The sequence below is a fragment of the Ostrea edulis genome, chromosome 10 (assembly GCF_947568905.1).
Source record: "Ostrea edulis chromosome 10, xbOstEdul1.1, whole genome shotgun sequence".
Taxonomy (NCBI): Eukaryota; Metazoa; Mollusca; class Bivalvia; order Ostreida; family Ostreidae; genus Ostrea; species Ostrea edulis.
In genome coordinates, this window is record NC_079173.1 from 38191623 (window position 1) to 38217431 (window position 25809).

Here is a 25809-nt window from a genome sequence, read left to right on the forward strand (position 1 = left end):
TGTTACTAACAATACATAAAGTAGGTCATCCTCTTACTAACAATACATAAAGTAGATCATCCTGTTACTAACAATACATAAAGTAGATCATCCTGTTACTAACAATACATAAAGTAGGTCACTGTTACTAACAATACATAAAGTAGGTCATCCTGTTACTAACAATACATAAAGTAGGTCACTGTTACTAACAATACATAAAGTAGGTCATCCTGTTACTAACAATACATAAAGTAGGTCACTGTTACTAACAATACATAAAGTAGGTCTTCCTGTTACTAACAATACATAAAGTAGATCATCCTGTTACTAACAATACATAAAGTAGATCATCCTGTTACTAACAATACATAAAGTAGGTCACTGTTACTAACAATACATAAAGTAGGTCATCCTGTTACTAACAATACATAAAGTAGGTCACTGTTACTAACAATACATAAAGTAGGTCACTGTTACTAACAATACATAAAGTAGGTCTTCCTGTTACTAACAATACATAAAGTAGGTCATCCTGTTACTAACAATACGTACATTTACTGGAAAAATCATTTATCTTATTCGTAATTCACACAGCTGCTCTACATGTTTTCAAAATAGAACAAGATGAGTTTGTGAAACACTGATGTTGTGGCAGCAGAGTAATTCCGGTACCCAAAGAAAGGTCTTGTCAGAAGGAATACACATGTGAAAGATGAAAACCTTCATGACCTGTGTAAAACTAAGTGCCCCTGAATCTCCAATATGGGGGCATAATATCAATGAATCTAATAAAATAACACTTTCAGCATAAGATAGCTGGTCCCTAAAACTTCAATTTATCCAGAGTAAACTGTATTTCAAATCTCAAAGATTTGACATGGATTTTCATGTATTTCATTTATTAAATTTTACATAATTTTTAAGAATATTTAATTCATTGTATTCAATATTGTAATTTATGAATCCCTCATTCAGCTGGTTAAATATATGTTAACATTGATGATCCTTTCAGGAATCCCTTGATTCTATAAAACAAGTTCCATTCCCACTGAAAAAATAGTACCTTTATTCCCAAAATGGAGACACATTGTTACTAGTAAACATTACATACTCAAGTTAACATAAAAACTTTTTTTATAAACACTAAAAAACTGACAAGTCAAACAAGGACCTGTATTAAATATTCTAATATAAAAAATTCCAAGCCCGTAAAAGTGAACAAAATATTGTTATTTTCTCCCAACTCCCATGCCTACAGCCTCTTTTCCAAATAAAGTCTGAAGAATGTTGCGTGTGTGAATACAATTAAACAAATGCAGGTAATTATGCACTTACAGGGTCTGCGAACTCCGTCTGTTCTGGGTATTGGTTGTAGCACGGGTTCTCTCCCAAGGTGAACAAATGCATGTAACCTGTATACACAATCAAAAAGATGGATGAATTTAAATCCAGATCAATTACTTTATATTTGCCACTCAAAAAACAACTATCATGATTAATGAACAGTGTAAACATTAATTAAGCAAAACATTCAAAGTCAAAAATTCAATGATGAGTCATCAACTCTTTAGTCGGAAAGATAACTTCTGAATATCAGATAATATTAGATAAAGCAAAAGACAATGCTAAATTGGCTAAAAATAATCTTCATTAATTTCATACTTACCCCCAGAGTCCCCAAAGGCTAGGGCTTGACAGCTGGCAGTAATGTCAAAGCTGAGGAGCGGATTACCATGGGTGTTAATTGGACAGACACCCATTGTAGACGGGGTCATTGCCGTGGTTTCAATGATCTGAAACTGACCTGCCTGAATGACAACAGAGTTTACACAGTTACTATACATTGTACAGGACAGTCACTACATTGTAAACAGAGTATTGTTACTCATATTGTGAACATTTAGAATAAATCATATTTCAATTTCCAGAATCTCCACAAAGCTCGGGTTCAAGGACAAGGTGTGTATACATAGAAGGAATAAATCTCCATTTATGAATTCTTCCTAATTACTGAACTGCAAAACCATGACATAGTTCCCAACTTTTAATAATTTGAAAGTGACTGATAAATTTCCATAACAAGAGGCCCATGGGCCACATCGCTCACCTGAGTCTCTTTAACACATGAAAAATGAATTTCCCATTGTTATTCCATCAACTTTTCAGGAGCCATGTCAGATTTTAGGAAACTTGATTCTGCACTATGTTGGGGAGGTTCAGGTACATTGAAATACTTCTGGCTCAGAGGTTCTTAATCTGATCTATGTCATAAAGCTTCCATGAAAAGAACAAGAGCCATGAATACCCAAATATGGCCCTGTGATTTTGAGTAAAATAAAGTATCTTCATTCCAATATTTCATCATGGTATGAAACAGCTTAGACTTTCTTCTTTATAAATCCAGTGTGTTTTTTCCGCGAAAATTCACGCATATAGAAATTATAACATGCAGAACCCATAGCAGTTGTGTTATTTTTGTAAAAGCTGATAATATCCAACAATATGCACCAAAAATTTGTATAACCCCCGAGCCTCGATCCAATAAATCTTAATGAATTGTAAATTAGTATATTACATACTGCATAGAAGTTAAGAGTTTTTTTGGATCAAGGCCTGGGGGATAAGTGAATTTTTACTTTTTATGTTCTGCAAATAACTGGAATTTCACATTCCATGCACAAAATCCGAATACTTTTCCAAACTATAGGTTTAATACAAATCGTAATATTTAAATATTATAGTTGGGGATTGTTCCATTGTCTTTTTACGAAACCAGTAATTATTCAAAGTTAATAAAATATGATTATTTTAAACAATATTATTGAAATAAAACCGGATTTGCGCCATCGTCGGAATGGGGCTATGTACATCAATCGATTTTGCCCCCAAAATTTCAAATAGATTATATGCACAATTTATGAACTTGAATATATATGTAACCATGTTAGGGATAGTTACAAAAACCTTGCACTAGTTAACAGTTTTAGTTATTTGATCAACCAATTACGAGGGCATACCTAATTGAAGACCTACGGGTAATTGAAGACTTACGGAAGACTTACAGAAGACCTACAAAAACGTGGACTATATACATCAAAACTAATATGATTTTCTGATTAAGCATGTCTCAAATATAAAATAAACACAAACAATTTTGATAAAAATAAATTTTAAAGTGTATTTATAAAGCTCGGTATGGGGAACATTTTTTTCTATTAGACGACCTAGTGCACGTAAATATATATCTACAAAGCAGCTGTTCAATTTTTGTTCATTTCTTTTATTTTTTAAGATACAATTTTGAAACATTTTTCCGATCTTTTAACAAAGAAAATATACAAGAAATGATTATTAATTGAACAGCTGATTTGCAAGTATGACATTTTATACGAGTTATCGTTCTTGCGCTAGGTCGTCAAAAGAGAAAAATATTTGCCCCTACCCAGCTTTGAAAATACACTTTAAAACTTATTTTTATCAAACATTTTTGTTTATATTAGATATCTGAGGCATGCTTAATGAGAAAATCATATTAGTTTTAATGTAAATAGCCTATATTTTTGTAAGTCTTCCGTAGGTCTTCAATTACCTGTACGTCTTAAATTAGGCAGCCGAATTACGAAGCTAAGTCCTCCAATCCACTCCATATACAACCGAGATCCACCCATCGTCTGCGATGCGCCTTTACTTCCACGCATGTTCTTTATACGTTATCACACTACATATATTTTAATTATCTGAAGGCAGTTGAATTTAATAAATATCTGGCTTCACATGTTTCATCTCCGTGCATTCAGTTTTCTTGGCACTGATGAGCATGTTGAAATCGCTGTCGCAGTACATAAAAAGACTTGGAGGACCGAGGGGTGCCTAACTCGATAGGCTACTTAGATGCGAAGATATATTGGCCTATCCCGTATTGTTTAATGATTTCTAAAGTTATAGTACAATAATTCCAATGTTATTTATTACAATTGTTTTGATTGGACAAAAATAAAGCTGAACAAGAGTTTACACATCAATAAATCCAAAATCACGATGTATTCATACACGCCTGAAAACAAATAACATAGTGCGGGGAAACTATTCAAATGTTTGCAATTGTTAATAAAGTGAATGAATTGGAATTATAAGAATGAAAGATTCTTTTTGAAGAATTTATTGATGTGTAAACTCCGGACATTTTACTCACAAACTTAACATAGAAGTGCTTCGCACTTTTATTCAGTTTGTGAGTAAAATGTCCGGAGTTTACACATCGATAAATTCTTCAAAAAGAATGTTTAATCCTATAATATATGGGTACCAGAAAAAAATTAGGCGTCCACATAACAATATAAAGAATAGACTGTAGGCTACAAGTCTCTGAGCTACAGATCTACAACATTCGTTCCGTTGTTTACGTGTTACAACCGATTTGGACATACGTCATCGGGTACCATTATATTTCGACACACAGCTATTCCGGTCCATTGCATATTTCATCCGTCAGAAATCAATATATAGAAATACATACAAATATGAATACAAAAAATATATCTAGCAATATGGATCTTGTTTTGCTTTTAAATGAAATTCATTGACAAACAGAATTACATTTGACCTAATTAGCTAAAATACAAGCAGTTAATAAAAAGGGATAATAATAATGAATAATTCGAAAATGAAAAAAAAAAAAAATGTAAAAAGAATGTTAACAAAAGTAGTGTATATTTCATTGTTTCAATTATATTTATCATTGAAAATTCAGTCTTAACAGCAAATATTCAAAACCACAAATCTTATAACAAAATTAAAAAGACAAATGGAAAAAAGAAGACGATATCATTAATACTGATTAAAATAGAGGTGAACATATGAATCACACTCGTTCCTGAAGTAAAAGTTTATGTATTTATTTTTTTAAATATATTATCCTACATAATTAAGTAAAATATTACTAAGCATTATAGAAGGAAGAACTGAACACATTATTAAACCACTGTCCTACTTAATTTAGTTTGAGTGTTTGTAACATGGAGGAAGTGTCTGATAACGGAGAAAGGTTTCCCTCATGCATTTTATGTAAGATAAGAACTAAACCTAATGACAGGAAGAAATGTGAAAGTGTTAAAATAAGCAAATTTTATGTTGTTAACCCCTTGATTGATAAAATTCTTGTTTCTATTTAGGGCTATTCCAGCAAAAAACGTATGGGGAGGAGGGACGGCAGCCGATATTTTTTTGGATGGGTGGGGGTGATTTGGGAAAATATATTTGTATGGGTGGTTGTCTTCCAGGTTAAAAAAAAAACATGGGTGCCTGTGAATTATGATAAAAGTGAAAACGTATCACGTTACGTTTCTTTTATTACAAAAGAAGAAGAAAAGCGGAGGCATTCTACATTAACTTAAGTACAGAAAAAAGATTGATAAATGAGCAGATAACTCAATGTTACCATAAAACTTTCCCCTCCAAGGTGTTACCCAACCTATTGTACCTGTCCTAAACGACCACCTGTCTGACGCAACCAACGATCATGAGTTTTACAACCTTTTCATGTACTTTCACCTTTATGAAACGACTGCACATTTTTTCGATTACAACGCAATTCCTACTTTCGATTTCAGTCGAGCATGACTATTCTGGGTATTATCGCCCCTAACACTTTCGTTTTAAAATGCACAGGTAATAGTTCGGCGGTGATCTTGTTTAATCGGCACTCTGAATCAATTATTATACCCAAGCTATCAATTTGTTAACGTGTAATTAACATGCAGCGTCGTGTGAGATTAATTACCAAAACCCGAGTTGTTGTTTATTTAACAAAATCAAGGATCAAGGAATGACCGTTGTTTCCAAAGGTGTGAATTTCGACAGACTTTGAGATGTGCGGGGTAATTCAGATATGAAATCTCCCACCTGGTATACCATTAAGTTTAACAGAGTGGAAAATTTGCCTGATTGCGATATAAATCGGGTAAATATTATGCTTGGGACTGAAATTTTAAATGGAATATTCGCGAGTTTCCTGTAGGCCTACGAGAGATTGTAGGGGGAAAAGTCAAAGGAAAAAAGTCACAATCTATATGCATACACTTTGTAATTTAGGGAAATATCTATGTCTAGCACTTAAGTTGCGAGAAAACCTAACTCTTTGAAAAGTTCTTCTCTGTTGCTTGCTTGAATTTGTACACCACTATACAATGCCATTTTATGTATACATATTGTAACTGATGTAATAAGACACATGTCTTTTAAAAGCCATAAAGAGAGTAACAATATATGTGAATTTAAATTTAAAGTGGTATAATATATTCATATTTTATTTAGTTATATATCATTAAAAAAAAACCCAACTTCTTGCTATTTCAACTGCGCAATTAACAAGCACCCAGATCATGACATATGAGTAAAAAGGACATGCACATCTAGTCCAGAAATGATATGACAATATCCCACATCATTAGTGAAACTGTTCGTTTATAATAAGCAAACAGAGCTTAGGTTTCTACAACTCGCATGTTTCCAGAGTATACAAAATTTAATTGCATTTTTTCTTTCATTTTATATGCTGAGATCATCCTTTTTTCTCCCTACCAAAATTGCATTGGAAATCAAAATACGTAATTTTTTCTGCAATGATTGCTACCTTCATCTCCCGATGAAACAACAAAGAAAGACATTTTATTGTTTATACTTTTTGCATTTTTAAAAATATAAACTAGAATTAAGTTCTAAAATATCATATGGTTGATCCATTTGTTATGTTAAATGAAAGTATTGAATTGCAGGGGAGAATCTAATTGTATGGGTGGTGGTAGCAGAGGAAAATTTAATTGTATGGGTGGCTGTCTTAAAAATAAAGTGCCTTCCCTCTCTCTCCCCCCCCCCATATTTTTTTTTGCTGAATAGCCCTTATGTGAAAATAACATCCGCTTAATTTTGTTTGCACACTAACCAAATATATGCAAGGAGGGAGTTTGGTTCTATTATATGTAACAGCAGTATCAGAATAAGACTTTTTAATTAATGAATTCGTTTCATAGATGTTATGGAGTTAATGATAATAATTAAGGCATTTTGAAATACACACAGGTCTAGATATTATTGTAATAAATGATACGGATAGGAAACTAATGAAATTAGATAAATGGAACATATTTTACCTGATTATTAGTTCACGTGAACATTTTCTTAGCCTATAATGTAAAATAAATTTCATCCATATGGCTAAACTAAATGTTCATGCAGAGTTCTTGAAAAGTGTCGGTAATGTCGGATTATCCGATAAAAGTAGTAAATGTCCGACACGAGTTACTTAATTGTCGGTCCTGATGGCCGATATAAGATCGGGATCGAAGTCCGTTTTTTACCGGGGAAAATGGCGGCCATGTGGCCCATAAATTTTCAAACCGATGCTAAATCCGGCAACACATTGAAACGTAAACGTGAGGAATCTGTTGTGAGAACTACGAGGAGAAGAGAAACCGATTGTATCTCCGCCTGGCAATCTGGGAGACAATGGCTTTTGTTTGCAGCGTTTTTGATGACACAATCTGCTCTAAGTCGAAACTGACGAAAGACCAACTACACTCAGGCTTAAGTGAGAGAAAAAGTAGTTACAACGATTGCAAAGGAAGATGAGAAAGAAGTTGAGAGGAATATACAGGATAGAGAGAAAAATGGAGGAAGAGAGAGAAGTCGAGGGTGAGAGAGAAATAGAGCAAGAAAGTCGCTCGGATAGTGAAAGTGAGGAAGATTCATTCAGAGTATAAGGAAGATGAGAAAGGGTATGAAAAGATGATTTATAAACTTATAGCTGAGATGGAGATTGAATACAATTACACATGTAGTAAATAAAATATATGAAAACCTCAAAAGCGATGCATTTTTATCTGGACTGACAAAATTTTGTTTGGGCTGACACTATTTCTAACAGTGTCAGACCAAATGTCTGACATTTCAAAAGAAATTTCAAGAACTCTGTTCATGTGTTATTCTGTACATGTACGGCTACTTTTGTAACGGTCCCCCCCCCCCCCCCCCCCCCCACACACACACATCATAAACGTAACTCCCTATATAGCAAAACACAAATATAAGTGTGAAACATAGAATTAAAATGTTTACTCACTGTCCAAAGTTGTACATGTAGCAAAGTGCGTCTGAAATAACGCTGTCCGAAGCCTGGATATTACTGTTTTTGATGTGATTACATGTACATGCGGGATAATAATAACACCCCCCAAACAAATAATAAAAATAAAAATCCGCAAACTTATAAAAGATTGTTAAAAGAAGTGATCAATATGCAACATAAACAACATGTAATATTGAAATGCACACACATAGGTCAATAGATCTTATTCGTAAGTCAACGGTTGGATCCACCATGTTTTCGTGTACATTTTAAGATCCCCCCCCCCCCCCCAAAAATATCGGTATGTGCAATAAATGGTAATACAGTTAAAATATTGGGATTGGGTTTATCTTCATGTCATACTTAAATAACACAGCTAAGTAAAGAGGTACTGAATTAATATTACTTTAAAACTGTTGAATGGTTTCATATATAAAAATTTAAAAAATATAAAGAGAGGGCTGGAGACAAACAGAGAGAGGAGAAAGAGATGTACGATTATACTATATAGGTGTGTGTTTAAATATAGAATTAACATAGACAGATTTAAATATTTACAATATCATAATTAAATTGCACTGAATAGTGTTTTTGTTTCACTTTTATACCTAGAGAACTTTCACGTAAAAGTACATGAAACGTTGTAAAATTGTGACGTTACGTTGCAAAATTGCGACGTCAATAACAATCTGGCCAAAACAATGGGTACTTTGAAGGTCAATAACAAAAAGAATTGAAAAGATATAGGAAAAAGGATAACATATTTGAAAAATAGATATTCTTGGTTTCTGTCCCTGAGAATAATATCATATTCTGACTAAGGGCCATTTTTGGCTATTCGTGGCTCTGGTTCCAACTTTTCTGGCACAGTCGTTCTTGAGAAGATTTCCTATATAAGACATATGAAATACGGTTTCCCCTATTGTGGACCCACCCCGACCCCCGGGAGCCATGATTTGAACAAACTTGAATCTGCACTATGTCATAAAGGTTCCATGTAAATTTCTGGCACAGTGGTTTTTGAGAAGATTTTTAAAGATTAATTATCTTACATTAAGACATATGAAAAACGGTTTCCCCTATTGTGGACATACCTGACCCCCAGAGATCATGATTTGAACAAACTTGAAACTGCACTATGTCATAAAGGTTCCATGTATATTTCAATTTTTTTGGCACAGTAGTTCTTGAGAAGAAGATTTTAAAAAAATTATATATTTATACATATGAAATACGGTTTCCTTTATTGTGGCAAAACCTGACACCCCGGGGGCCATGATTTCAACAAACTTGAATTTGAACTATGTCATAAAGCTTCAAACTTGAATCTGAACTATGTCAGGAAACTTCGATGTAAATTTGAACTCTTCTGGCTCAATGGTTCTTGAGAAGAAGATTTTTCCTATATAAATACATATAAAATGTGGTTTCCCCTAGTGTGGCCCCATCCGACCCCCAGGGGCCATGATATGAAAAAACTTGAATCTGCATTATGTCAGGAAGCTTCCATGTAAAGTTGAACTCTTCTGACTCAATGGTTCTTGAGAAGAAGATTTTTAAAGATTTTTCCTATATAAACACATATAAAATATGATTTCACTTAGTGTGGCCCCACCCGACCCCTGGGGGCTATGATATGAACAAATCTGAATCTGCACTATGTCATAAAGCTTTCATGTAAATTTGAACTCTTCTGGCTCAATGGTTCTTGAGAAGAAGATTTTTAAAAGATTTTTCCTATATAAACACATATAAAATATGATTTCACTTAGTGTGGCCCCACCCGACCCCTGGGGGCTATGATATGAACAAATCTGAATCTGCACTATGTCATAAAGCTTTCATGTAAATTTGAACTCTTCTGGCTCAATGGTTCTTGAGAAGAAGATTTTTAAAGATTTTTCCTATATACACACATATAAAATATGGTTTCCCCTAGTGTGGCCCCACCCGACCCCCGGGGGCCATGATATGAACAAACTTGAATCTGCATTATGTCAGGAAGCTTCCATGTAAAGTTGAACTCATCTGGCTCAATGGTTCTTGAGAAGAAGATTTTAAAAGATTTTTCCTATATAAATACATATAAAATATGGTTTCCCCTATTGTGGCACCATCCGACCCCTGGGGGCCATGATATGAACAAACTTGAACTCAATTATGTCAACAAACTTCCACGTAAATTTCAACTATACTGGTACAGTGGTTCATGAGAAGAAGATTTTTAAATGACCCCACCCTATTTTTACACTTTTGTGATTATCTCCCCTTTGAAGAGAACCTGGCCCTTAATTTGAACAATTTTGAATTCCCTTCAACTAAGGATGATTTGCATTAAGTTTGAATGAAATTGGCTTACTGGTTCTGGAGAATAAGATTTTTAAAAATTTTCAGTGTATTTTTACTGATTTGCTATTATCTCCCCTTGGATAAGGGGGTTGGCCCTCATTTGAACAATTTTGAATCCCCTTCACCCAAGGATGATTTGTGCCAACATTGGTTAAAATTGGCCCAGTGGTTTGGAGAAGAAGTTGAAAATGTAAATGTTTAACAGACAGACGGATGGACAGACAGACGGATGGACAGACAGACAGACGATGGACAAAAAGCGATCAGAAAAGCTCACTTGAGCTTTCAGCTCAGGTGAGCTAAAAACAGTGATGTGGAATATTGTAAAGGTATTAGGAGAATTAATTGAAATGAGGGGGAGAAGAGGGGGGGGGGGGGGGGGGGGGGCACCTTTGGAGTTGGGAACTACATAATGTTATATGTATGTGGTAGAAATCATGAATCTCCATAGATTATACACACCTGAGATGTGATGATCATTCTGTTGTTGTAGGCGGGTATAAAGCGCAGAAACATGGGGTCAATGACGACCTGTATCGGAGCCATGGCTCTCATTACTCTCAAGTCATACACCATAAGGAACCGGTCCGCTGTCAAGTTAGTATGCCTGTGGAAGATTGTTTTATATTAATCCAGTCTCCTAAATTACATGCATAGTATGTAAAGATTCATTATGTTTACGTTGTCTCTGAAAGCTTCTTTTTTTTTTTTAGTAAAACTGTGACTTCGACCAATTCTTTTTACAAGTAACATTACTACACAAATCATTATCAGTAAAACTTCAAAACTCTTGATACAATATCATATGTGAAATAATGTTACCTATTACAATTCTTATGACTGCACAAAAAACATTCTGAACGAGAATTTACACATCAATAAATCCGAAAACAAGACGTAATACTATTCATTTGTGCCTGAAAACAAATAACGTAATGCAGTTTTGTATGATGTAGCTTTTTTCGACTTAAAGATATACACAGTTTCTACCATCAAGCTTTACTGTCCAGCAAAATGGTTGACTGTGTGGAAGTCGCATTGGTTGGTACGAAGGCCAACTTCTAACAGACAGACAGTCTACGGACTTGGACAGTCAGTCTACGGACTAGGACAGTCAGTCTACGGACTAGGACAGTCGATCTACAGACTAAGACAGTCGTTCTACGGACTAGGACAGTCAGTCTACGGACTAGAACAGTCAGTCTACAGACTAGGACAGTCAGTCTAAAGACTAGGACAGTCAGTCTACGGACTAGGACAGTCAGTCTACGGACTAGGACAGTCAGTCTACATAATAGGACAGTCAGTCTACGGACTAGGACAGTCAGTCTACAGACTAGGACAGTCAGTCTACATAATAGGACAGTCAGTCTACGGACTAGAGCAGTCAGTCTATGGACTAGGACAGTCAGTCTACAGACTAAGACAGTCAGTCTACGGACTAGGACAGTCAGTCTACGGACTAGAGCAGTCAGTCTACAGACTAGGACAGTCAGTCTACATAATAGGACAGTCAGTCTACGGAATAGGACAATCAGTCTACGGACTAAGACAGTCAATCTACGGACTAAGACAGTCAATCTACAGACTAGAATAAGTCTACAGATTTGGACAATCAGTCTACGGACTAGGACAGTCACTACGGACTAGGACAATCAGTCTACGGACTAGGACAGTCAGTCTATGAACTAGGACAGAAAATATACAGACTAGAACAGTTAGTCTACAGATTTGGACAATCAGTCTAGAGACTAGAACAGTCAGTCTACGGACTAGGACAGTCAGTCTACAGACTAGGACAGTCAGTCTACGAACTAGAACAGTCAGTCTACGGACTAGGACTAGGACAGTCAGTCTACGGACTAGGACAGTCAGTCTACGGACTAGGACAGTCAGTCTACAGACTAGGACAGTCAGTCTACATAATAGGACAGTCAGTCTATGGACTAGAGCAGTCAGTCTATGGACTAGGACAGTCAGTCTACAGACTAAGACAGTCAGTCTACGGACTAGGACAGTCAGTCTACGGACTAGAGCAGTCAGTCTACAGACTAGGACAGTCAGTCTACATAATAGGACAGTCAGTCTACGGAATAGGACAATCAGTCTACGGACTAAGACAGTCAATCTACGGACTAAGACAGTCAATCTACAGACTAGAATAAGTCTACAGATTTGGACAATCAGTCTACGGACTAGGACAGTCACTACGGACTAGGACAATCAGTCTACGGACTAGGACAGTCAGTCTATGGACTAGGACAGAAAATATACAGACTAGAACAGTTAGTCTACAGATTTGGACAATCAGTCTAGAGACTAGAACAGTCAGTCTACGGACTAGGACAGTCAGTCTACAGACTAGGACAGTCAGTCTACAGACTAGGACAGTCAGTCTATGAACTAGAACAGTCAGTCTACGGACTAGGACTAGGACAGTCAGTCTACGGACTAGGACAGTCAGTCTACAGACAGTCACAGTATTTCTGTACAAATGTAAACATAAATTTCTAATGCATTGTATTTAACAAAATAACAATAAGTAATATTTATTATAAGTCCACATTATGTACAATATAAGAGGCAACATAAGCTCTCAGGACCTTTCTAATCGACTATAAGCTATAGGTGAGGTACTGCAAATTCAAAACAATGCATGGCACTTACAGCCTTGCCGGTAATGGTTCTTATACGTGCCAATGCCTCTACAACATGGTACTTCCATTTTTTATGTTATATCCGTTGTCCTCGGGGAATATGATTTTTCTTGGGTGAATTAATCTTTATATCTCCCTCACTTTCATGCAACAAATGTATAATATGTGCTGTATATACCGTGTGGTAACCATTAGTCAATATGTGCTGTAGTATATACCGTGTGGTAACCATTAGTCAATATGTGCTGTAATATATACCGTGTGGTAACCATTAGTCAATATGTGCTGTAGTATATACCGTGTGATAACCATTAGTCAATATGTGCTGTAGTATATACCGTGTGTTAACCATTAGTCAATATGTTCTGTATATATACCGTGTGGTAACCATTAGTCAATATGTTCTGTATATATACCGTGTGATAACCATTAGTCAATATGTTCTGTATATATACCGTGTGGTAACCATTAGTCAATATGTGCTGTAGTATATACTGTGTGATAACCATTAGTCAATATGTGCTGTAGTATATACCGTGTGGAGAATCCACAAGTCACCAGGAGATTCCCCTGTATGTCGAAGTCGGACAGAGTTCCAGTGTGAGCCTCCAGTACATGTTCAGCTTTCATTGTGGAATGGTCATACAAAGTTACCTGAAAAACAGTCAGAAATCATCCTCACAAATACAGTCAGAAATCATCCTCACAAAAACAGTCAGAAATCATCCTCACAAAAACGGTCAGAAATCATCCTCACAAATAGTCAGAAATCATCCTCACAAATACAGTCAGAAATCATCCTCACAAAAACAGTCAGAAATCATCCTCACAAATACAGTCAGAAATCATCCTCACAAAAACAGTCAGAAATCATCCTCACAAATACAGTCAAAACTGCAAACCTGTATTAAGAGACCACCTGTCATATGTGACCTTTTTTCCCCCCATTTTTCCATTGGACGGTCTCTTATTACAGGTTTGACTGCACACCAAACTCTGCACCAAGTCAACCAGCCAATTATGACGAAAAACCACAAATATGACTATAACAAACAGTTTCAATATACCGGGCTCAAAATTAACATATGCCCGTCAGTCTGTGACTGGTTAAAAGTCTGGCGGACTGACCGACATTTGTTTTAGTCAGTCTGATGGGACTGGTTAATTTTCTAAAGCATCATTTTGGAAAATATACTCATGAAATCTTATACACACATTTGGTATGCTTCTGTAGATATCAGACGAACCCGATTAATAAACATAAATCTCACATAAGTGTTACAATATTGTCTGAGGCATATTAAGTTAAATTTCATTTTAATACCATTAACGAAATTTGTTAATTATTTTTGGAAAACTCTGTTAGACTGGTAAATTTTTTTGTGGACTGGTTGAAATTATACCCCATCAGTCTGGCTGGACTGGTGACATAAAAAATTAGCTTCAAGCCCTGATATATGTGTTTCCCGATCAATCTATCTACCTTGCATGAACATATAGTAATAAACCTTGGCAAATGTTAATTAAGCGAATGATTCAGAAATGCTATTTCCCAGCTTTTCTAAATGTTAATCAAGTGAGTGATTCAAAAACGCTATTTCCCAGATTTTCTAAATCTTAATCAAGTGAACGATTTAGAAATGCTATTTCCCAGAATTCCTCTTCCTTACCTTTCCCGCTGTGTCTCCAGCACAGATGTACTTGTTAGTGCCTCTAAATATAGCACAGCCAGGCTCAGGTATGTCCACCTGTCAACAGATAATAAATCTCTTTACTAACAAGCTCTATATTTTTTTAATTTGATAAAATGTCACAACAATTCATGAAAACGTAAAATAGTGAGCACCATTCCCCTGCTAGTAATGCATGTTACAGATTAGTTATAGATAAATAAAAGCACAAATTTTGATTTTATACAAGTGGTTTTTTACAATTCAATGCAAATATTGCATAGTAACCCATATATTACATTTAATGAATTAACAGTTTGAAATATAAAATATCAATTAATGAAAACATATAAATGATTTCCAAAAAACTGCTGTTTCACCTCACGGATGACCTCCTTGTGTTCGACCTCCAGCTCTATGACCTTGGCCTGATGACCTCCGATGATTACTGAAGAGGGCCCTGTCATCATCATACATTGCATGTTGTGCATCGTTGCACTCCTACAAACAAAGGGCAGATTATATCACACTAATACTGCTAGCTGAAAGTCTTCTCTCCACAACTGATAGTTTTGATCCAGAGAGAATTTGCCTGCTTGCTTCAAGCACATAACATCATTTTTCTAAGGGGGAGGGGGGGAGCCAGCCAGAGAAGATAAGTTGTCTAAAATTCTTGACACTAACAAGGAAAAGGCCCGCTGATCTTATCGGTCATGAACATTAGTCAAAAGTATCCCTAGTTCCAAGGGCTATGAAATCACTTGGTCTGTAGGACTCATCCTAGAGTCAAAACCCTGTGGTTGCTAAATTCACAATTTATACATCTTTTCTGCTTTTTCTAAATAAGCAATTAGATTTTATACCACATCAGCAACCTTAACACTTTAAAAAGAAGTCTATCAAATTATAAAGACAATAATCACTATTATAATTTTGGCACCTACCCTGGAACCAAAACCCTTACCCCTGGGATCATGAAATTTATAATTTTGGTAAAGGACTACCTAATTTCTTGTAAATATCTATATGTATTTAGTTTCAATTTAGCATCAATAGCATAACATGTTTTACACATATACACTATATATACCAAATTTGAACACACCCTGAAGTCAGAACCTCAATCAAGGGGATCATGGAATTTACAATTGTGGTAGAGGCCTTCCTACTCTACATCACTACTCATACAGTTTTTCTTACAGATGTGCAATTGTAGAGAGAAAGATTTTAGATAATTGGTCAATTTTTCATAATGTTTGCCCTTCCCATAAGGCTCCAGGGGTGCAGGAGTTCTGAAATTTAAAATATATGTTCCCCTTGTCTCAAAAATGCTTCATACAAAATTTGAAAAGAATTGGAAAAATAATTATCCAGAAGTTTAAATGTTCAATTGTTAATGTGCTATTAAGTCTATATCACTTGCTAACAGAGTTTTCAAATTCATTTTAATTTACCTGTACAAACATTGTACTCTCTCCTTCACTGGCCCAATATTTAGTGATCAAAATCTAACAGGTATATTACAGCGAAGTGATTCTCATTCCCTGTAGTTTTAAATCATATCATCAGCTTACTGGATATAATGAATTACGTCTCATCCCAGCACTTCACTGTATGCATGTGTTCCTGTATCTACTATTAAGGCCATTTTGTTTTTTGTCAAAGACTACAACATTGTTTTTACAAAACATAGGTAAAATGGTTTAGTGTGCCGTGGTCGTCACAAATTACAATAATAAAGAGTACCATCATAAAATGTTCAATTTTGATTTTTTTCTATGTCTAGCTGTGATGAAAATATGCATTTGTGTACAGACTATGATACAATCTTACTTTGTAGGTGCACATCGCTGCACATTATGAACATATCCAACATAAAAAGGTGTGTTCTGTTTGGTGATTTTACACACGTCAGTTCAGGCTGCCATTATCTTAATGAATCAAGCTTGTTACAACTGTCGTCAAGGTTGTGATTAGTCTATTTATACTTCGTAAGAAAGGTAACTCTGGATATCCGATAGGGATCTCTAAGGAGTTTTGAAAAATAAGGCTAAATCTGCCAAGGGGGAGATGAAAGTAAGCAAATCAGACACTGGTTAGCAGAGACGGACTGAGACATGTCCGACAGATTTCCCATGACAACAGAAAGATAATTTATAATCAATACCCTGACATATTTCCCATGACAACAGAAAGATAATTTATAATCAATACCCTGACACATTTCCCATGACAACAGAAAGATAATTTGTAATCAATATATTTTCTAAACAGAAAGATAATTTGTGACCAATACCCCGATATATTTGCCACACCCCTTTAACCTTCTATTTCTTACCTATGGTGACATTGTAAGTTTGTAACCTAATTACCTGTAACTGAATAAGGGGATTCCCCTCCTGTTGTTACAGGCCAGACTGCTCTGAGTAAGGGAGAGAACTCCCCGAGACAGGGGTACAATCTGTCGGATGTCCTCATTCACATGGATTTGGAAGGACGTATACTTCTGTAGTTCTGCTCCGTAGTAAGAAGTAACGTGGCCCTAAATCATAAAAGATACAGGTGACTTTAACTAAATCATAAAAGATACAGGCCACTTTAACATAAATATGAAAATTTGAATATTGCAGTTATCATTAAAACTTTAAAGGGACTGATTCACGATTTTACCCAAAATTTAGTTTTTCACTTTTAATGATCAAAATCTACTGTCTAATGTGTTTGAAAGATTTCAAATGAAAATTAAGGTTATACATCATCACAGAAGCTCATTTAAGAGATTTTATTATTTGTTTTGTAAACAAAGATTGCGGTATGTTATTGTTTACGAAATTTTCAAAAGAAATGGATATCAATCTAAGTTTATTATATATTTCACATTTCAAGCATTTTGGGGGTAAAATGTGTCATATAAAAGTTAAAATTTGTGATTATGGAAAATTAAGATGAATTATATTACAAAATCAATGTTTCACTTCTGTGTTTGTTTAAATAAAAAGACTCGAGTCTTTGTTTACATAACACATATTTAAGGCTAAAATATTGCTTTCATACTTGCATCCAGAAGGTCAAAATTTTGGCTGTCAACATTAAATGAGTTATATTTTTAATGTTCAACATCAAAAATGAAAACTATTTTCATCAAAAATCGTGAACCAGTCCCTTTAAAGACATGTGACCAGGTTCTCATTTTGTTTGGTAGCTAGTGTCTATTGTAGTTTCTGGTTTGTATGTCCCATGATAGAGAGATGTGTGTGTGTGAGAGAGAGAGTTAGCTGTATTCACTAACTCGCGTGCTATTCTATAATATCCAGTCATTCTCTGCACAACTATCAAGGTGTTAGCAGTATAGAGTAATATCTTATATATTCACCAGATTTATTACATTGGCTATAGACTGGTAAGCATATTTATACATACATTAATAATGCATGAATTTAAGTAATAGTAATATCATACTTTAGATATTATGCTGTAAAGTTATAATATTGTACTTTGTGAATTACAGCTAGGGTAAATGTTACGCCCAAATGTGTGTGTATGTTGCAGATTTAGATTTAAATACAAATATCAACAAACCAACCCAAGAGTTATAGTTCTACTTACATGGGTTACAGACACATGCAGTGATTTTTCTACATTTTTCACAAGGGTCCTGTAGCTTTCGAATTGGGAAAATTGTCGACATTTCAATCAAATTGGGAAAATCAATTTTATAGTAAATAAGTTTTAAAATCATATCAAACATTATATTATCTTTATTTTACACATCTAATTTTCTTTTACCTTTTAAAATTTTCAACTATTCTATCCAAATCATAATTTTCATAACTCTTTGTTAAGTCATATGTGACATCGAATGTTTATATTTTTCAAATACATTAATTTTTTCTTTCATAATTTTATCATTGGGAAAAATGCAAGCTAAATTGGGAAGAATTTGACAAATTTTAGGAGGGGAAAGGGCCGAAATTCGGACCCAAAATGGGCCTTCAAAAAATCACTGATATATATAATATTATATATGTGTGTGTGTGTTATATGTGATTATCATCAATTTTAAAATTATAGCTTTGAGGCATTCAATATTATTGGATCATTACACATTCATATTGATTCCTACCCAGATTTGTCCTTCCTTACCAAGAGTTGTCCTTCCTCACCCTCATTTATACCTGTCAATGGCTCTTGTTTTACAAAATTCTTGTAACTTTCACTTTGAACATCTTTTAGTACCTTCTTTTATATCCAAAGGTTAATAAATATCATGCTTACTTTTGAACAAAGCCTTTTGAATTACACTCACACATGAAATTTACATAATTCCAGGAGAATTATTTCGTGGGTTAATATTGAATCGGTTATAAAACAAGATTAACATGTGGAAAAAGTTATTGGGAATTAACGTTTTTGTCTGTAAACACTTCTAAGAATGGAACTATGACCCTCCATTGAAATGTTGACATAGAGGAACGGAGAGTAGGAATGACAACTCTGAGTGGAAATTGATATCAAATACATGTCTAAATTTTATTCTTTAAATCAAAATACAAAAAGAAAGATCTAAAAATTGGTTTTTCAAACATTAAAAAAAGCAACATGAACATGAAACTTTTATTGTCTGAATTATTTTACATGTTAATTTATAATTGATAGATAAAATGCTATTACTGATGGAAAATGATTCCTGTGAAATTTACGTGAATATTTTAACATAAACTCATGTGAATCACTATTCCTGTGAAATTTACATGAAATTTATGTGAAGTTCAGTGAAAAGCAATTCACGTGAAATTCACATGATGCACATTTGCCTGTGTATGTATTGTTACCCGATTTAATGCTATCAAACTAAACAGCTGAGAAAATGATACACAATGACCTTGAAAGTGATGCTCGATGACCTTGGACTTTTAACACTCACCCCTTGATTTCCCATCCAGAGTAATTCTTGACTATCGAAGCAGAGTGTGGAAACACCGTATCGATCTCCTCCGTCCACCAGGGTATTGTTAATTTCCACGTACTCAGGCTCTGCTCCAGTCGAGTACACATCCTACACAGAAACGTAACCATGGTAACACAGGAACAAAATATTAAATAAGAGTGTGTAGAATGTGAAATTTCTCTCGTTCCCCTTTATATAGCTCATTCTACAGAGTTTGTCACTAATGCAAGAATCCGCGTCCCGGACACAGAAAATTCATGTGGGATGCAAGGTTGTCACTAACGCAAGAATCCGCGTCCCAGACACAGAAAATTCATGTGGGATGCAAGTTTGTCTGATATGGCAAGTCCCACGGACGAGGCAGACTCCGAGTAAATATCATAATTTTACGTAGAAGCCCTGATATTGTGTATTAATTAAAAATCGTAGTAGGAAAAAATCTAGGCAAAACGTTACGCTCTATTGAAGTGAGATAATACCACCGTGTTCACAGTATCCAAATCCGACTTCTTTGTTTAGCATCAGTCAATTAGGCACAAATTAGAATATACATTGTAATATTCAAAAGATAATGAGATATTTGATGCAAAATGGAGAACATTTTGCCACTGGCAGTTATTTACATTTATTTATTTATTTTACAAATTGGCAGTGTCTATATTCAAACGTTTGTCTTCCGTTATCCATTTTTATTAGAATCAAAAGTAGAACAGTTAGTAAACTTTGATAGGTTTTACAGAGCATCGGCAAACAAAACTAATACCCATCTATGTTATCACAACAATTTGATTAAAATGCTGTTTAATATTGAACAAGGTTGTTGTGATGATAGGAGATTTGGGGAAGTAATTCTGTTGGCTTGGGCATTAGTCATCCGAGGCCAATGATTAAAAATAAATCTTAAAATTGTCATGTTTTGTACTGGTTCCATTTCAATTGTCTTATATAAAAAGACTCATTAAATATTCACGGGACTCATCAAATTTTCATGGGACTCGAGCTGCTTATAAACCACCAGTCCGGGACTCGTCTTCAATAATTCCTAGTGATAACCCTGATTCTACTAAAAAAATTTAATTCAAATAAAAGAATTATAAGTCTAGATTAATTTCTTAATTAACAAGAGGCCCATGGGCCATATCGCTCACCTGAGTTATCATATATCTACACATATGAAATACGGTTTCCCTTATTGTGGCAAAACCTGACACCCCGGGGGCCATGATTTCAACAAACTTGAATTTGAACTATGTCATAAAGCTTCAAACTTGAATCTGAACTATGTCAGGAAACTTCGATGTAAATTTGAACTCTTCTGGCTCAATGGTTCTTGAGAAGAAGATTTTTCCTATATAAATACATATAAAATGTGGTTTCCCCCAGTGTGGCCCCACCCGACCCCCAGGGGCCATGATATGAACAAACTTGAATCTGCATTATGTCAGGAAGCTTCCATGTAAAGTTGAACTCTTCTGGCTCAATGGTTCTTGAGAAGAAGATTTTAAAAGATTTTTCCCATATAAACACATATAAAATATGGTTTCCCCTATTGTGGCCCCACCCGACCCCTGGGGGCTATGATATGAACAAACTTGAATCTGCATTATGTCAGAAAGCTTCCATGTAAAGTTGAACTCTTCTGGCTCAATGGTTCTTGAGAAGAAGATTTTAAAAGATTATTCCTATATAAATACATATAAAATATGGTTTCCCCTATTGTGGCGCCATCCGACCCCCGGGGGCCATGATATGAACAAACTTGAATCTGCATTATGTCAGGAAGCTTCCATGTAAATTTGAACTCTTCTGGCTCAATGGCTCTTGAGAAGAAGATTTTAAAAGATTATTCCTATATAAATACATATAAAATATGGTTTCCCCTATTGTGGCGCCATCCAACCCCTGGGGGCCATGATATGAACAAACTTGAATCTCCATTATGTCAGCAAACTTCCACATAAATTTCAACTATATTGGTACAGTGGTTCATGAGAAAAAGATTTCTAAATGACCCCACCCTATTTTTACACTTTTGTGATTATCTCCCCTTTGAAGAGAACCTGGCCCTTAATTTGAACAATTTTGAATTCCCTACAAATAAGGATGATTTGCATTAAGTTTGAATGAAATTGGCTTACTGGTTCTGGAGAAGAAGATTTTTAAAAATTTTCAGTGTATTTTTACTGATTTGCTATTATCTCCCCTTGGATAAGGGGGTTGGCCCTCATTTGAACAATTTTGAATCCTCTTCACCCAAGGATGATTTGTGCCAACATTGGTTAAAATTGGTCCCGTGGTTTTGGAGAAGAAGTTGAAAATGTAAATGTTTAACAGACAGATGGACAGACAGACGACGGACAAAAAGCGATCAGAAAAGCTCACTTGAGCTTTCAGCTCAGGTGAGCTAAAAACTACAACTTAACAACTAACAAATTAACATTGTTGTTTGATCATTAGGGGCGTTTAATAAAGAAAAATCCCCGACTTCATTTTATGACAAACTTTTGAATAATATTTAAGCAGATTTATCAGGATTATTGACAAAAGTTACTTCCCCTCAACAACATTAAAATTCTATATGAGTAATTACTATTGCATCCAATGTGTTTGTAAACATTCTAAAGAACTTTTTGTGATTTTCTAGTTATGATCTTTAATTTCGCCACCTTTTTGGAACATGCAAAATTTTACCACTGAATATCATAGACCCTATGCCTTTAATTTAACATATATCTTACATACATGTGTGTAATTAACAGAACATTCTTAATTCTTGAATTATAAAGAATGCAATTTTAATTCTTCATGCAATTTTACCTGGTTTCCATAATGCCCTTGCATCATCATTCCATCATTTCTCCTAAGATCAGCTCCACCCATGTGGTGCGGCATATGTGGAGGTAAAGCAGTTGGAGGCATGCCCTGGGGCAAGCCCTGAGGCATGTGGCCCGGGTGCCCTGGGTTTGGGGGCATGGGTGGGGGACCTGCATTAGGGGGGAGGTGGGAAGGAGAGGGAAACTGGGGGTGCATGGGCACTCTGTTGAAATTCATCTTGATTTACTTCTATCCGTCCATCTACAATATAATTCATAGAGTGATAAATACTATCATATCTCAAAATCTGTTTGTCTTCCCACAACCTGTTAAGACTCGGACACTTTGCATCATGCACCCAAGTGTTGAATGGGGGCTGATAAACTGATATTCTAACATGTTTAAGTCCTTCCCTTCATATAAGTGACCAAGTAAATGTCATCTGCTTTAATTTAAAATTTACTTGCCTACTTAAAATTGACAGCTTGAGCAGAAGGCCCAGGATTGAAATGCCTGGCGATCTCTTGTCGGCAGTCAGAGTCTATACCCCACATAGGGACAACAGGCATAAGTAAGTAATGCACCAAGTATCAAATTAATTATATCTGTATGCATGACAAAAAGTGCAGAAAACTCATTTCCCGGACTGACAGACAGATGGCATGCATCTGACTCCAGTAGTAGACTAATAAAATTGCTTGTTTTGAGCAGTACAACTTTGCATGCTGGTTTATACCTTTTGACCTTGTTAACAGTAACTTACATAATAAATTAGGTCAGAATGACCAGGCGTTTCTAGTGACTGTACAGAAATTAAGTTATATTTATTGATGTCTGTACACAAGCCATTTACATAGTAAGATAAATGAATAAATTACTTTGTTATGAATATTTGATTTCTAAAAAATTATAGTTTCATTGCAACTTTGGGTTGATTGTTCAATGTGTTATTTTGTTAACATTATGAATATCATCCTGTAATGTTATTAGCAAGGTTAAAGTTTCAGACAGAAATACGGAATGACAAGACAGGACAAAAACAATATGCCCCCTGATCTTTGAGGCATAAAAATCATTATAATTGCAGGATTTTCTTAAATGATCTTTTTCTATAAAGTTCAAATTATTCTTTGAGTTTGCAGTGTAACTAACTGAGATTGTTAATTAAAGGCAGAAAAAGCAGCAATACCAGCTGGTGGCACTACATTCTCACTTTTCAATATGGAGACTGCCCACACTCTTCCCTCGCACGTAACAATGGGTCTATGACAACTCATAAAAAAAATTCATAGATAGGACAACTCTTTGATATGGCAAGTCATAGAAGGGACATCTCATAGATATGACAATTTATCGACTCATCAAAACTAGTTGAAAAAAATACAGGAATGATAATTTTGTTTACATATGTTTTATTTACTCATTTGACATAATATTCAATGTTTCAATAAGAAATATTATGTGACAAGCCCTCAATTTATTTTAGATTTCTTTCTTGTAATTTTCCTCTTGCGGGACAGGTTGACCTCTTCACCACGCACAAGGGAACTTACAGTGCAGAACTAGAGACAGATATAACACATGTCTCTGGGTCAACCATTTCTGAATCTGTTCAGGACTGTTTATTCTTTAAGAAAGGAAATATATTTGCAAATGCCTGGGGGTGATAAACTGACAAAGCATAAGAAGCATCTATGCCACCTTTCTAAAATTTGTTGTATATGTGTGTGTGTGTGTGGGGGGGGGGGGGGGGGGGGGGGGGGGGGGGGGTCATTGGCTAAAATGTGTTCATATAGATCCAACACTCAATGGAGTAACAAGGTTGTTAGTTTGTCATGTTTGAAACTACTTTTGAAATGACTGATGAAGGGTGTCTTGGGTGACAGTGATGAAATACAACAAAACAATGAAAAGTGTTCAATCTTTTCTCTATCTCTCTATTGCATCATTATTCAATACAGGTGATGTTGATGAGTTGTTGTCATTCCTGAGATGCCTTTCTCTGAGTTGTGGTGTTGGGGACATTTACTTATGATTAGTTGAGTTGCCGTGTACCACAATATAAAAGTGAGGGTAAAGTGTAGAAGAATCTTGAATTACTAGAAAAGATTTCACTGCTAAATGTTTATCACAAAACAGTTATTTGCAATGTTTAAAAATGAAAAATTGATTGTTATGTTGGTTTGTTGGGGGGGGGGGGGGTTAAGTTTAAAAAGACTGATGCACATGTGCATGTTCACCTTTAGTTCAAGTGATTTATAATGATAAAAACTGTCAATATATTCACAACAGAGTACATGGATGTCTTTAATGATTAATTAAAACACATGTCCATTTGCAGTTTTTAATTATGTGAATAAAGTATGAAAATAGTATGGGACTAGTAAACCCATCATAATGACTAGTGGTCAATCTCTCAGCTTACTCGTACCATACCATGAGGCGAGTTTTTTTTTTTTTTCTCATCCCGAATTCGTATATTATATACCATTTGATTCTTTTAATTCAATCTAATTAGACTAATATTTTCAAATGTCATGTCAGATTATCAATGATGCATAACGTGTATGTAAAAATTGAAGCCTGGCAAATGCAATGTGACACTCGACACGCATCATAAGCACTGTTTACAAAATTTACACTCAAATCTTGATATACATATTTGTCTAAAAATTAAGTTACTAATAAGATAATGAATGACTAGAGAGATTGGAATTCAACTTCACATCTTACCTTGTTACAAAATAAACGTAAAAATATAGAATCTGCGACTTTGTCTTTGCTTCTCCCTCGCAAAGCTTCCAACAATAGAATTTTTAACCTCCTTTTACAAGAGATTTCTTACAAGGGGGCGCACTCTCCCGCACTCGCTTCACTGCGAATATATATTTATTACAAATCCAATTCTGGGCATACAAACTTAAGAAAAGAAGGGGAGAAGTGACAATCAAAAGACCAAATACAGAAAAAAAGAGTGTTTAGCAAATATGTCGAGGTACATGTACCCTGGTATTATTTTCACTAGGCCTTATGGAGGGGGAAATGTCATTTACAATCGATCTGTTAACTTGATGCCACGCTTTTGTTTGGTATCAGAACTCGTACCCAGAAGAACCCGTACCCAGGAGAACTCGTACCCATAAATTTGGGACAAGTTTTTTCTCTGAAATTGTACCCAGATTTTTATAATACAATTGACAAGTTTTTTCTCCGGGAGAACTCGTACCCTGATATTGATGGGTACGACTTCTCTTGGAGAACTCGTAC

The 25809-nt window shown here is 35.1% G+C and overlaps 1 protein-coding gene across 1 annotated transcript in view; it reads right to left on the bottom strand.

The window, feature by feature from the left end:
• LOC125665996 (PAN2-PAN3 deadenylation complex catalytic subunit PAN2-like) overlaps positions 1 to 25420 on the bottom strand; it is a 56837-nt gene extending 31417 nt beyond the window's left edge. The window contains exons 1-10 of the mRNA XM_048899046.2: positions 25276 to 25420; positions 22546 to 22803; positions 19705 to 19836; positions 17153 to 17322; positions 15161 to 15281; positions 14781 to 14858; positions 13646 to 13764; positions 10916 to 11060; positions 1649 to 1790; positions 1318 to 1394 (exon numbers count right to left, since the gene is read on the bottom strand). Of these exons, the coding sequence (XP_048755003.1) occupies positions 1318 to 1394; positions 1649 to 1790; positions 10916 to 11060; positions 13646 to 13764; positions 14781 to 14858; positions 15161 to 15281; positions 17153 to 17322; positions 19705 to 19836; positions 22546 to 22779 (1218 nt within the window). The 5' untranslated portion in view covers positions 22780 to 22803; positions 25276 to 25420. The remainder of the gene's footprint in view (positions 1 to 1317; positions 1395 to 1648; positions 1791 to 10915; positions 11061 to 13645; positions 13765 to 14780; positions 14859 to 15160; positions 15282 to 17152; positions 17323 to 19704; positions 19837 to 22545; positions 22804 to 25275) is intronic.
• Between the last annotated feature and the right edge of the window lie 389 nt (positions 25421 to 25809).